Below are 14,621 nucleotides of genomic sequence, written 5' to 3' on the forward strand. Positions count from 1 at the left end.
TCCCCGTGCGTGGAAAAATGTTTTCCCTGTCCCTTGGGGGCCCCAGAGACTTTCGACGCCTGGCGCCGAGGGTCTGGAGAGGTATCTGTGTGCTTCGGGCGTGGGGCCTCACTGGTGTTAACCGCGGTCTCGGTATCTTGGAGCGCGGCCTGGGGGTGGAAGTCGTCTTCGTCTCCCGACGATCGAACTTCCGTTAATGTGTGTAGCGAGGCACTCTTGGCAAGAGTGGATGATTGCCTTGCGTCGTGAGGTGATCTCGATCGAGAGCGCCCAGAGGACACCGAGTCGGACCGTTCTTTTTGTGCCTCTTTCCGGGAAGTCGACGTCGTCGAGGTCCGGTTGGTCTTAGTGTGTTTAGTGTGTGTTAGGTGTGTAGCGCTTGCGTCGCCGGGGGTCTTCCCCATAGCCGCCCTGCCGGACGACCTTCCGAGGTCGGGGACCTGCGCTCGTTGGCTGTCTTTCGACGCCATAATGCCCTCGCCGTCCGAAAGTACGGCGTCGCTGCCATCGCTGAAGGCGCCCTCCGCTGCCATGGCCTCCTGCCTGGCGTGGTGGGCCCAACGCTTTGTCGAACGGTCCTTAAGTGTCTTAGGTTTAAACCTACTACACGCTCTGCAGTTCGCTTCGGGGTGATCCCTCGGCAAGCAGAGATTGCACGTGGCGTGCCTGTCGACCCAAGGGTATTTGCGATTGCACTTGGGGCAGAATTGAAAAGGGGTACCCTCCATACGCACCTTAAGGCAGCGGGCTGCTAAGTGTAGGAATATATAAAATGTAACTATATATCAAGAGTGAAGAGTATGTACCACCCCCCACTCTCCCTACTTGTAAGGGCCGAGGCCAGCGGCCTACTAGGCCCGGGCCGAGGCCAGCGGCCTTCCGAGGCCCAGATCCGTCGTGCAGCAGTCGACGGTCGATGACTTCTCCAGCCGTCGTCGAGGTTGAGGGTCGACGTTGGGGTGGGGAAGGGAATGAATAAGAATTATAATTATAATAACAGCAAAAGTATGGCTAAGGCCAGGGAACTCCGCAAGATGCTTCCGACCAGTATGGCGGAAAAAAACAATCTGAGGATCCTACACGCGTGAGGGATCTTGGGTACAGTGGACGTCACACTAGGGATAGTATTACTGGCACGCCTGTGTCGACGCCCATTTTCGACTTTCGAAAAACAAACTGTAATACTCCGCAGCTTCCACTAGATGTCGGCCTATGCACAGCATGTGATCTAAGCAGATTCCACAAGCCTCAGAAATATATATATTGTTCAAATCCATATAATAAATATTTTTACTTTGCAAAACAACCTTCTTCTTGGTTCAGTGAGACCGGGGGGGATTCAAAGAGAGGGGCGTGATATAAGGGTACATCGTTCAGAAATAAAAGAACTTTAGACATAAAAATATACAATTAAGGGTTCCAGCTGGGCATCACACGTTAGTCATTGACTTAGGTGGTGTCCTGGGTTGAAACCACTTATATCCCAACGAGAGAATGCGCAGCGGGTCCTGACACCACCACCAACGTCGAGATCAATGCAGAGACCTTGGCAAACACCTTCAGCATTTCGGTCTTAAATTCCTCCCACTCCTCTCTGGATGCACTATTTGTAGGAAAGCATGGTTGACTGTCATGTGAGTCCGACGCCACTCTCATTCCATATAGGCCGACATATCTTTTTCTTTTTATGCTAAGACGAATTAGGAGATTCACTTCAAGGGCTACATCTTTTCTTTGCTTTCTTGTGCCTCTTTTTGGGCCTTTTTTGTGTACTCCTCCAACTCAGGAGAGGTCAGTTTAGACAGAAAACGGGCCAGAGACTTGGAATGATATATATGATATGATAGGTTATTTATAACGCTCTTAATACCCAGAGGTTTCCAAAAATGGACCCGGGGATCGAACCTGTGGTGCTTCGTGTCGTCTTGTTCCAGGGCGAGCATGTTGCCCCTGACCTATCCTCCCGAGACCGTGGCGTGTGTTTGCTCAAATTTGTCAGCATGTTGCCTCATTGTGATGAAGTGCATTGCCTGGCAGGATCCACATTGCGTGACGCCATGATCTGTACCAAGGCACCTCAGACAAATGGTGTGCGGATCAGTGATAGAGATCCATGCCTTACATTCCCTGCAGTAATTGAATCCTGATGGTTTAAGACTACCATGCATGATGGCGCAGATGAAAATCGATTTGAGTGCTCCAAGGAAACTGCATGCTGAGTGTGCAGAAAAAAGAAACTGAGGTCATGGAGTGTGGTGTGCTTTACTTATGGTGGAGATTGTATCACGTCTGGGATCATAGAGCAAGATCATGGGAGGTATTGGTGTTGAGCTACACCACATACCCTGCTGATGCTGACGGTTGCAGAGAACAGCTGTTGCTGCAGGGTATCTATCAAAATGAGGAATCTGTTCAAGGATACCATCTATTAGAAGTACCTTTTAGATAGTGGAAGTCTTTCAAAATTCACCCATCTGAAGACCTTAAGCTGCTGGACCCCTTGTGAAGTAAGCAGGATGAGCAGTCCACACCGCTTTGCTGGCTAAAGGATTGCATTCTTTTTAGCCAAACTACTCTACACGGGGCAACACATGAAGCAGCAAATACAGGAAAGCTGCACCTTCGAGCCTCATGTGAGCTCATCGAGCATGAGTGAAAATGTGTGAATGTTGGCGGCCTAGTAAGAATAGAAAACATGCAGCCTGAAGGGTATATCATCAGTCTTTTCGGGTGTTTAATTAGTCATGTCTAGATTGATTAGTACCTGCACAGTCAAGTGCTTCATTGCTAGATGCCATTTAGCCTGCCTAAGAGCAAGGCATTAGAAGTGTAGTAACATACAGCATCTCTTTTAGTATGAGAATGCCCTTTTTGAAGTGATGTACTTTCTGAGCAAGCATATAGCAATTAATTCCCACAGCTCATAGTAGTGGAATAAGGTGCTATATAGCCTGACATTTATTAAAATGCTCATTTGCATACATGTGTTGCAGCGGTAGAGGTAGTGTGTTTAGCAAGACCCTCTTTAATAAGATGGAAGTTATTGCCAGCCATTTGCACAAAAGTCAGGTTCAGCAGCCCGCATATGCTGCAAGGGCATTCAACCTTGTTCCTAGTAACAGTTGCCCCAGACATAGCATCACAAACCATATTTTGGTAAAGTTGGAGAAACTTGCATATTGTTGATTTTTCAACCTTCTGGGAGCTTTTTGTTGACTTTGTTGTGAGCTCTCAGCCTTTGTTTAATAAAACAATAAAGAATGGCGCTTCGCTGGCTTCAGTAGACGCAGAGGTGGGGAGTGAAATGCAGCTAGCATAGGTAAGGGGAATGGCGCCAAAAGTAGTAAACCTTTGTTTACTTGTCCCTAAAGTTCTCTACTTTTCGTTTACATTTTGAAACTCCTACATAGAAGTCCGTTATGAAGAATATTACAAAATCCCAGTTTATCAAGAGAAGGCTGCTGGCGCTGGACACACACGCCAGTGTGGGGTGCATACTCAAAAAACCAGGCTCTGCACATGCATTTGGTTCCCGCACACAGATTGTGTTCTTTGATTGAGCAGAGCATTAGGCTCAAAACGCTTTTATTGATTGATATTATGCTTTTCTGTACGGCTTAGAAGTGTATGCAGTTACAGATAGACATGCCTTATGTAAATGCCACTGCAAGATGCTTTATGTTTTAATTGTATTCAACCCATGCAAGTTTGATTTATGACACTGCCATAGCTACCTATGAATTGATACAGATAAGAAGGGATTTAGTCATCCATAGAGGTATGTGTGCCTTGCCATGTGAAATTGCCTCATGAAGTATTATTGCTTAATTGGCATGCTTAGAGCTGCATTAGAGTGAGCACTACGCAATGCAGGTGTTTAGAAGCTGAAGTTGAACCACTGAGGATAGATAGGGTGATATTGTGGTGATATGAACAAAAGGTGGTGATCTATATTTTGAGATGGTTTATGTCCAATTGTGGAATAAGGGAACCCACTTCGAGTGGGTGTTTGGTACTTGATATTATTGAATTGTATGACTATGAGATACACATTAGTGAGAAGTGCTAATGATAATCATGCGTTAATAAAACCTATTTTTTTATAAAAATGTGACTAGCTCTTCCTGCCCTGGGGGGCAGCGAGGGGGTACTCATTGATTACACGTATTGTTTATTCTATGCATGTTCTGTTCTCTCATTATCCCCGTGTGCATTACATACATCATCCAGAAACGTGGTTAGCTGCTAAGTGAGTATTAAACAGAGCTGATTTATTGTTCGTTCATAATTCATGACATGAACATGTGTGGGGACGGCATCCTTCGGACCTACTATAAAAAACGGTTGTAGTATGTCACATATATACCTGTGTGAAGATATTGGAGCAGAGAGTGCTGCTTTCTGTCAAAATCTGTGCCCCACTGATAAAGACATATCCACCGTTCACATTTAGAGGGTAATCCTGGCTCCCATTTGGGGCAGATGTTTAATCAGGGCAAATCCCGTGCACCCAGACAGCCCAGAGGAAAGCAGGGTCGCCCTACCGACCTGGAGGTACAGGCTACCTGCGACATCCAGAGATTATAGCCTACCCACTACCAAGGTCCACCCTCCTCGGGTTGAACCTGCTACAGGCTGCAGTCAGATTCTTAAGGTCAAAGCTTCTCTTTAGCTCTGGTATCTTTGCTGTAATCACCTGGATCTGTGATGGCACCCTTGAACTCCAGGCTTCTTGCCCTCTCTATCAGGACGCAATGGCTGCTCACTGAAAGGTCATTCAGACTGGCCCCCTAAATTTTCAAGGATGCATCAGTAACCCCGATTGTCACAGTTTATGGTTGACAAAGGGGTTGCTCTTCTGGGATCGCCAACTAAGAGCTTAAACCAGACGGTTTGTGACTGGAATATACAAGAGAGGAGCAGTGCTTTCCCTAGATGGAAATTTCATTTTATTTAAGTAACACTGCTTTATATCATGCTCCAGTGTAGTCCCTGGTAGGTGAATATATCTCATAATTATGGAGAAAAGAGGAAGTAGCAGTGCACGCTTCTGTTAAGTTACATCTTAAACACTACTGGAAAAAAAAAACCATTGTCCTCTCCAAGTCTTTAAAAGAACATTATTCATTAAAACTTACATTCATACTGAGTTCAGTTGTATGTCTAAAAAGGTCCATGGTTTCATAACTACCCACAGCTTCTGCAATAAGAGCCTAGAGAAAAGAAAAAGAAAAAAGAATATAAATATCCAATCACTAGAATCCAGTATCTGGCTATCCTATAAATATTGAAGCTGGGGAAAAATTGCACATTGGTACATTAGAAGGAAAATAAGAATACATAAAGTTATTCACTGAAGAAGTTAATGCCTTTGTATTTTTTTGTATTTTTATTGTTCTGTATATAGCGCCTTTATCCAAAGCGCTTTACATAAGAGATCAACAGTACACAAGAACAATGGAGTAACACATGGATGAGGTACAGGTAACATGGATTGCATAAGAGATCAACAGTACATAAGAATAGTGGAGCAAAACATGGATCAGGTACAGGCGGTAACAATTAATCAGGGTACTGAAGTAGGTGAGTTTTTAAGGAGGAATGGAATAGAGAGTAAAAGGTAATAGAGCGAAGGGACAGAGGGAGAAAGTTCCAGTGAAGAGGGGCGAGAAGCTGAAATGAGCAAAAGAGGGATTGAGCGCAGGGAGGACGAAGAACGGTCAGTCTAAAGAGATCCAAGGAGCGGAGAGAACGAGTGGGAGAGTAGAATGAAAGGAGGGATGCAAGATAGTCAGGGGCCAGTCCGTATATAGATTTGAACACTAATGCAAACACAGTAGCTCATTCCCTTTAGTTATACATGTGAGAGGTTCAAGATCATCAGATGGTACCACAGCATCTGTGCCGTAAAGTAGGCTCAGGCATGGTAGTGTCTCAGAGACTAGGCCTGCTTCCAACAAATGCCTTAATAAGGCGATAACATATTTGAAGAGAACAGGAGAGTGGTGAACCATCTGGGGACCCATTTCCCCGGCAGAAAGGGTCTAGAAAAAAGTAGACGAGGAGCCGGTTCTTTAGACAAACCGGCCATTGGGAAGGGATCCACAGTAGCATTGGGGGAGCTGTGGAATCCCAAGTTGTGAAAACCCAGGAAAACAATATCATGGCAGCAAGAGCAGCACTACCACAAGGGTTCATACTAATGCCCACAATCTTTACCTTCTACTTCAACATGTAGGGACCCACACACTGTCACCAAAAGTGGTACCGCCTGCTTTATACTGCACACCTTTGTTCTGCATATTCAGAGAGTGTGGCCCGCAGCTGGAAGCTGCTTTTAGTGGTGCAAATGGCATCTTAGGGGTAGAGATACATTTTTGAGTCAACCGAGTTTTTTGGACCCGAGCCACATCTCGATTGAGGGGTAGGGCCGAGACCCATATAGGGGCCTCCCCACAACCCATAAGCCGACCTGCCATGGGGAACAGTTTAAGCACTAAGGCAAGGCTAGGGACCAGTGTATGCAAGAATTACTTGGGCCCTTGTTGGGAAGGGGGCAACCCCGTCCAACCTCCCTAAGCGCTTTAGAGTAAGGAAAGCTGCATTCAAAGCACTATGATTGGCGAGTGGGGATGGTGGTAGGAACCCACCCCAAAATATTTAACCCACAGAGTGTAGCCAATATAATCAACCCACATAGTGTAGCGCAGGGCTGCTATTTTGTGTAGATGTTAGGAGACAAGGCCTGCGTGGTGAAAGGAAGCGCCCCCTATTTCAGCACGATCCTCCCCGCAATGAGAGACAATAAGGGACTCTCCCGTAGTGGGAATAAGGCCAAGACAGAGTGCGGGTGAGCGTAAGTGGGAGTTTATCCAAAAATAAGGCATGCAAAGAACTCTGCAACCTACGAGAGCGCTCTGTCTGACAATAGCAAAGACAGGCGTATTTCTAATACAAAAAACGTCATCAGAACCTACACACTATAGGGGGCACAAGTTAATTGGGATTGGGTGGCGTCGACTAACTATAGGTGTTGCTGCAGCGCGGTTGGTCTTTGGCGTGAGGACGTCACTGGTCAGCCTCGAGGGTTGGGTTGGGCCTGGCAGGCCAGCTTGAGGTCATCCGAGCGGTGTTGGTATGCTGGGGCAGCCTGTGACAAAGATGAATACCTCTCCTGACTCGTTTGCCCTAGGCCATGCACACTGCAGTTATTCAAGAAACGACATCTAAGTCCATCAATAAATCGCTCCGCAGTTTGTCTTATACAATAAACGCAACGCATGAGGAATGCACCTCTTGAGAGGTCCGGTGACTGTCGGTTAGGGTGAGATTTACCTGTGTCCTATTGACCGGTATTCTAGGTCGAGGGGCTGAGTTTTGGGGCCTGAGACGACTGGTACATGCCTGTCTGACGCGTTAGAAGTTATTATACAAATGGGTCTCTGTGTCTTGTCCCAGTGATGGGGGTCGTTCTTGGGGTGGTCTAGGGGGGAGGGTTGTGGACTTTACGAGAGGGTGCTGGTAGATCAGAGGATTCAAAACTTGGGTTTATTACCGTGCTGTAAATAACCCAGGTGGTGGGCTGTGGCCTTGGGTGCGGTACCGGGGCCTCTGACTCTCTGAAGCGGCTCCAGCTTGGTTGGGGGAGGTGAGGGAGCGCGGCACAGGCCTTAGCTTCCTTATCTGACAGGCTTGGCCGGGTGGGAGGGAGAATGGCCTTGCATATACTCACAAAGGTTTTTTCCTCGTGCGTTGCTAACTTTTAAATGCAGAACTTTTATACTGTTCCGCCTTATTTTGATGTCATTTAAACACACATATATATATTTTCATTTCGTTACACATTTCTTTAATACAGTCGGTTCCAGTACCTTTTCATTACCTAACATTATATTCACTACATTGTGTGCGTATTTGTATGTACATAAAACGTTATACAAGGCATTACTAGGTTATGGCCTACAGAGATTGATGCTCGCCGCTTTGGGTGGTTAAGGAAGCATATATGAGTTCAGGTTTCTACATACTATTGAAAAAACACTTATACAGTTAGAGGTTACACGTTTGGTCAACATCTTTCTCTGTGGTTATAGCAGCACTAGTCCAGACCTGGAGTGATATCATATAACGTTACATTTTTGTGGTTTATTCACAGTTTACAGGACTTGTTTAAACAGAGGTAGTTCGTTAATACTAATACTTGAATTATTTTCTACTTTCTTCAGATAGTGATGCGTCAGCTCTTTCCCCGTCACCCCGGCCTTGCGGACCGGGTCATGCGAGGAGCAATATTACATTGTGAATGGGAGAAGGTTACAGTGTTGGCATCTCGGGTTTAGCTCATATCTGACTTTCTCATGGGAACGCGCTCGCAGCGGATCCACCAGGGCTGCTGTGGCGGCAGAGATGTATGAAAGGCCCTCCAAAGGTGGGGGCCTCGTTACAGTGTGCTGAACTCACGCCATGCTTGCTGGACAAGATGGCTTCTAGGCCTAACTGAATTTTGGTAAATGCATGGAAAGGATATGTGTGGGCAATGTCGTCGGCGGGTGAACCCTCCTCCACCTGGGCCCGGGTGGCATGAGGGGACGCCCACCGAGTCATGGTCCTCACCTGGGGAGAAGACTGTAGGTGAGGAGGGCCTCGCGGCCAGTCCTCCCCTACAGTGGTGAATGCAGCATCTCATGCACTAGGCCCTAAAAAAAGAGAGGCACAGCTTCACCTCACTGATGATGCCCAACTAGGCTGAAACACGTATATGGGGTTGCTGCGTTACTCTTATTTAGAGGAGAATTGCCTAGCATTTCGGTGCTGCACTGCCCCTGGGCAGGACAAAGACTGATATGCAGGTAAATGTCTTATCTGTGAAAAGAACAGTGAGCTAACGACTTGGTTGAGACTCTGCCAGGGGCCATTCACCCAAGAACAAGTAAATGGGCTGTGTTCGTTCTGGTAGAGAGTTTCCGAGACCCCCTCTGTTTTGCATATCGTGTACAAGGAATAATTGGCTGTCTTCAGTTCAACAAAACAGTGCAAAAAGTTCAAACTGATACGTTTTAAAGAGTAATCCTTGTGACCAGGGTTGGGGTCCCTTCCCTTGTATCAATTCAGGAATACCCTTGAGAAAGTTCTGTTGCCATCCACTGCATCTTCCTACTTGGTAAAGTAAATGTCTCTTTCACAAAACACTTGTTCAAAAACCAAGGCAATTGTTTTTCTCCCCACATGTCTTTCACAGGATGTAAGGCAAAGATTAGTATCACCACTATTCATTCAATTGAATACTTTGGTCACGATAACACAGCAACTACTTTTGATGATGCAACAGTTTGTCAGCATGATGAAGTTATCAATACGTTTCCAAATGCCTTTTTTACTGCAACCCCATTTCTTCAAAGCAACTGTCTGTTTCCTAGTATACTCAGCTACCAGGACTAACTACAATTGGTCCCTTCACTGGTTCACTCTCCTGCCAGGAAGAAAACTCCTATTACTACAGTTGATCTCTTCATAGTGGCAATATGGGTTACAAATTTCCCCAAACTTGTGTCTCAGAAAAGGAGAATAGCATTCTTGTTGCCCTTTTATCTCTTTATCATAGTCTCTGCTGTTGGCAATGTGGGTTACAGGTTTCTCCAAGTTGACATCTCAGCAATGGAGAATTGCGCACTTTATGTCTTCTTACTTCTTCTTTATGACCTCTTGGCTGTTGGCAATGCGGGTTACAGGTTTCCCCAAGTTGAAATCGAGAATTGCGCCCTTTTTGCTCTCTTACTTCTTCTGGACAGCCTCTTTGCTGTTGGCAATGCGGCTTACAGGTTTCCTGAAGATGGCATTTCATAGATGGCGAATTGTGCCCTTTTTGCCTTTTTATATTTTACCAATTAAAGGGTTCCACATCCGCCTCCTCCCCTTTCTGCCTGCTGTCCTGTACACGCTCCGAACCCGAGCCACAGCTTGGGAGAGTGAACTCTCTTATTGCATGGAAGAAGCCCCAGGGTCAATCCGTGGCTCACTGGATGGAGGCCAGGTGGGGGATGGAAGAGCTGGATATTTTCCAAAGAGGCTAGACCCCGAGTTGGACGAAGGGGTGACAGCGGACTGGGGCCAGCTGCTAAATGACCTACGTTCCTCTGCAGACTGGGAAAAAATGGGTTGGTAATGTGCTCAGAGGCGGGGCTGAGGGGTAGGGATGGTTGGTATGTTGTTTGATGGGTTTATAGTCATAATCTCGAATACAAATATGTAGAAAAACAAAAAGTCGAAAAAAAAATGTCGAAAACAAAAATGTCGAATTTATTTTTTATGACGTTTTTTTTCGAAATGAGGGGGTTCCCCCCCCAACCCCCGTTTTTTCTTTTTTTTTTCTTTTTACCTATTTTTTTTTATATAAACTAGAGCCCAAAAAGAAATATCGAAAAAAAAAATAATTCGACTTTTTTTTTCGACATTTTTGATTCGACTTTTTTGCCATTCGAAATTTTGTATTCGATATTATGACTGGACACCTGTTTGATGCACCTGTTCTTTACTGCATGTTAACACCTGTGGATGTACATACTATATTTTGGTTTTCATACATACTGAAGACTAGAATAAACAAATGTTTACAAAAAAGTCTATTCTTGCTTCTCCTGCAGCTTCAACCACCTTGGAATCTTTATGGATGGCATCTGCCTCTGCTCCTCCTTACCTTCTACCAACACTTCCAGCTTCACACAGCTGTGTTCATGTTCAGGTTTAAAGTCCCACTAAGGTGCCTTGCCTCCAAACAAGTAGACTGCATATTCTCTTCAGTAGCACTTTTGATCCTCATTGACTCTTGACCCTTCTTCCTCGTCCCAGTACCACAGAAATTATGGACTTAAATAATGAATTTTAAGTCTTTTAGGTCTACTAATTTCTGTCTGGTTGTTGAACTGAATATTATTAAAATAAGGAGAGGTTATATGCGGGATGTGTAATTTAACATTAGGACATAAGGGCTAGGATTTCTACCTAAGTCAGAAGCATGTCCATTAGAGGGTGTTTTACCCAATTCAGGAACAACCAAAGGATATAACATATGCTGCTTAGATAACTTTTCACAGAAGGTCCTTTGGTTTCCCTCAGTCCCGCCCTCCCCTCTTGAAATTGGCTGAAAAAGTCAGGTGTGTCTTTGCCTTGCTTCCAGCAGCCCTTTTCCACTTGCTTTGTGGACTGCAATCTGGAAGGATCTGGTAGGGAAACCACTTTGGAAGCAGCCTTAGGGGCTGGTTAATGCTCAGTGAGTAGTTGTACATTGATTGTAATCCGGTTTGGGCCTTTTTCATGTACTCTATTGGAGTGTGTGAGTGTTTTTTCAATCATTATTGGTGAGCACTGTGTGCTAATCTGGTGGTTTTGTCTAGAGTTTTTGTGGCTTCTGACCCTGTTTTTCTGTGCGGGCCTGCATCTAGAGTGTGCAGTCACTTGGGTGTAGTCCTTTGTTTGTGACTGGCCTTTTCCCACCCCCACCCTCCCACTCCCGCCTCCCAGCCCGCCCACCTCCCCTGATTGGTAAGTCCACCTGTTCATACCTGACCTTCCCAGGGCAACCCTCTGCCTGTGCAGTCCCTGTGGCTAAGGGCCCCAAGGCAAAGGGCGGCTCCCACAGAGGTGACTCCAGATTGTGTCTGTAGGTGTCAGAAGGGGAGGCCAGCGGTCAGCCGTCAACCAGCAGCAACCATCAAGGTAGGTGTGGCCTGGGTGGGGAGTAGAGCAATTACTCTACTCCAGAAGCCCTGTCACTCTACCTGCCCTGAGACCATAGCAGACCAGAATATTAACACTAACTTGCTGAACAACTAGATAACATTGTGCACACTAGCCTGCGTCGCATCTAGATAGAATTGTGAATGTTAGCAAGTACCACATTTAGATAGAATTGTGAACATTATCCTGCATCGCATCTAGATAGGATTGTGAATGTTAGCAAGTGCCACACTGAGATAGATTTGTGAACATTAGCCTGTGTCACATCTAGACAGCATTGGGAATGTCAGCCCCAGTGCCACATCTAGATAGAATAGCGAATATTAGCCATTGCCACATCTAGACTGCATTGGGAATATTACTTATGCCACATTTAGATAGAATTGTGAATGCTAGCTTGTTTCGCATCTATACAGGATTTCGACACAATGGCTACCGACCGGAAAGCACCCCCAAGCTCAGCGAACAATGTTTACTGAACTGAAGCTGCCAATAGGTCATCACTGCTCTCTTGCACTTATCCCGGTTGTTCCCACTAACTCATCCTCCGCCCCTTTCCTTTTCAGATCCGCCAGAGGACCACTCCAGTGGTGATAGTGCACAGTACAAATATCCTTTAACATTAACATGAGAGGGATTTTTGCAATGACAGCATACCATTAGAAATTTGGGGATTACAGGACTCTCATACTAACAAGAAGATGAATACTGGGTCCCTCCCAAAGGAGTCACCACTTCCCCCTGACAGCTATCTCCTCCCATGTGACAGTCCCTCATGATTCCACCCCCAGGGTTAGGATCAGGTAGCGTCTGCCCTCCCCCCTGACCACATGGGAGGACATCTTAGGCTGGGGTTCAGTGATGAATCAGCAGGGTTCATCACATACCCGTCCCCTAAAGACCCAGCCTCCCGTTCCAGGTTCTTTGTCTTGACCTGACCCAACAGCCTCCCTCATACCAAAGGAATTTTTTGGGTTTCCTAGTCCCAAACAGGGTCTGCTGAGAAAAAAGTCCCTCTTGAACCCAAGAATTGACTGCGGAATAAGGAAAACAGGTTTTCTCCTTCTCCTCTATGGGATATTTAGCTGTTCTAAAATTTACTTGGGCCACCCGGGGGGCCCACTGGTCAAAATGGGGTATTTCACTACCCAAAACCAATTGAGTTAGAAGGTCCGGTATTACTGCCACTAATAACGGTACCTCTTTCCCAATATGGTAACATAATTCTCGGTTAATGGGCGTTCCTTTGTCTGACCATGAGCACAACCTACAGTCCTCTGTCACGTAGGTTTCCAATCTGGAGGAAGAAGATCTGCTTTTATGACACATCGCCTACTTCCTGTATCTAATTGGGCCCAGACAGTCGTTCCCTGTAATATCACTGGGATTCGATACAAACTCGTATCCCCATTGCAAAGCATATTGTCAGGTTTTTCTAACGATGCAGCTTCTTTGGAGTGAAAAGATATAGTGCTTTCATCTTTCCCCTGAGGTATTATTTTCCTGAAGTGGGCAGATATAATGTTGGCATAGGAAAACCTGGTGTATGGTTTGTTTCTCCAATATAAATTCTGCTCTGATGGTAGGTTAGAGCTTTCCAGTTTATTGAGTGAACAATGTTTTGTGGGATGTCCCAGTTTTCCACAAGAAAAACACTTGTATTCTGGGGGTCGGTTTCCGACAGGGAATCCACATTCTTCCAAAGAGGGATCAGGTTCATCCTTACTTTCTTCTTCTATCCAGTCTGTACATCTTCCCCTCCTACTTCGAGGGTCTCCTCTTTGTCGGCAGGAGTATGGCTCGAAGCAATGACTATAATATTTTGGGACTAAGAGACTTCGCAGTACTCCGTCTCTGTGGGACAAGAAACTGTTCTATGGCTTCAGTAGCTTCGTCAGCATCTGTGAGGTCTTCGGGTGGCGGGAAACCCACCAGCGTATTCTCCTCAGTCGTCGGCGGCCTTGACTTTCTCCGGCAGGACGAAAGCGGTCGACGGTGTTGAACAAGGAAGTCCTTGGATCTAATGTTCTTAGGCAAAGGGAGCACTGCGGCTCCGGTCGGTGACGGTGGACGGCTGTCCAGTGCTTCTCTTCGTTCTCCTCGGCGGTCCCCTTCTCCGGTCGGCAGCCTTTCGTAGGTCTGTCTTCCAGGGAGCTTTGGCAAAGATCAGCTGGTGCACGATGGTCCCTCGTAGCTCGAGAAGAGGTCTCCTAGCCAGGTCCTCTCTTGGATCAGTTCCTTGAAGGCACAGCAGCTTTCAGATTTAATGAAGGACAGCAGCAGCAGTTCCTCTTCTTCCAGTGGGCTTCAAAGTTAAGCATCAGTTTCAACTTCAGCTTCTGAACGATTTCTAGCAGTGAGAGGCCCCCAGATATACTGTTGATCTCCCATTCACTCTGCTGGGTCACACACTCAGGTAACCAATCACTGAGATGGGCATTCAGTCAGTCAGGCAGCCAATCAGGCGCATAGTGCATTCAGGCCATTCACTTCTCTCCAGACACTCACAACAAGTAATGTGTATTGGGACAAGTACCCATCCATTCAACACTCCACACTGCATTCATACCAGTTTCGGGCCAGGCCTTCTCACTCTGTGTGTCACATACCGGATAGTAGACATCCTCAAAAATAAATGCATATTGGTCATCCACTCCATTCACCCAGGTCCCACCCACAACATACAGTCACTGGGAAGGCTCTAGCCAGTCTGGCCTGGACTTCCCCCCAAGAGCCAGTAAGGGGGAAAGGACAGAGAAAGGACTTCCTGGGACTTCGGGAAAAGTAAGGTAGCAGGCGATAGAAAGCAAGAGGCCACAGGGGGCATCTTGTTTCCATCAGGAATCCACTGATTCAAATGACAGGGCCTGGGCATCCCAAAATGGAGG

The 14,621-nt window shown here is 46.2% G+C and overlaps 1 protein-coding gene across 1 annotated transcript in view; it reads right to left on the reverse strand.

The window, feature by feature from the left end:
* Window positions 1-14,621, reverse strand: part of SKIC3 (SKI3 subunit of superkiller complex) — a 2,336,627-nt gene that overhangs the window by 1,128,205 nt on the left and 1,193,801 nt on the right. The window contains exon 25 of the mRNA XM_069627646.1: window positions 5,139-5,213. Within this exon, the coding sequence (XP_069483747.1) occupies window positions 5,139-5,213 (75 nt within the window). The remainder of the gene's footprint in view (window positions 1-5,138; window positions 5,214-14,621) is intronic.

Source organism: Ambystoma mexicanum, chromosome 6p (genome assembly GCF_040938575.1).
Source record: "Ambystoma mexicanum isolate Mex_15411 chromosome 6p, UKY_AmexF1_1, whole genome shotgun sequence".
NCBI lineage: Eukaryota > Metazoa > Chordata > Amphibia > Caudata > Ambystomatidae > Ambystoma > Ambystoma mexicanum.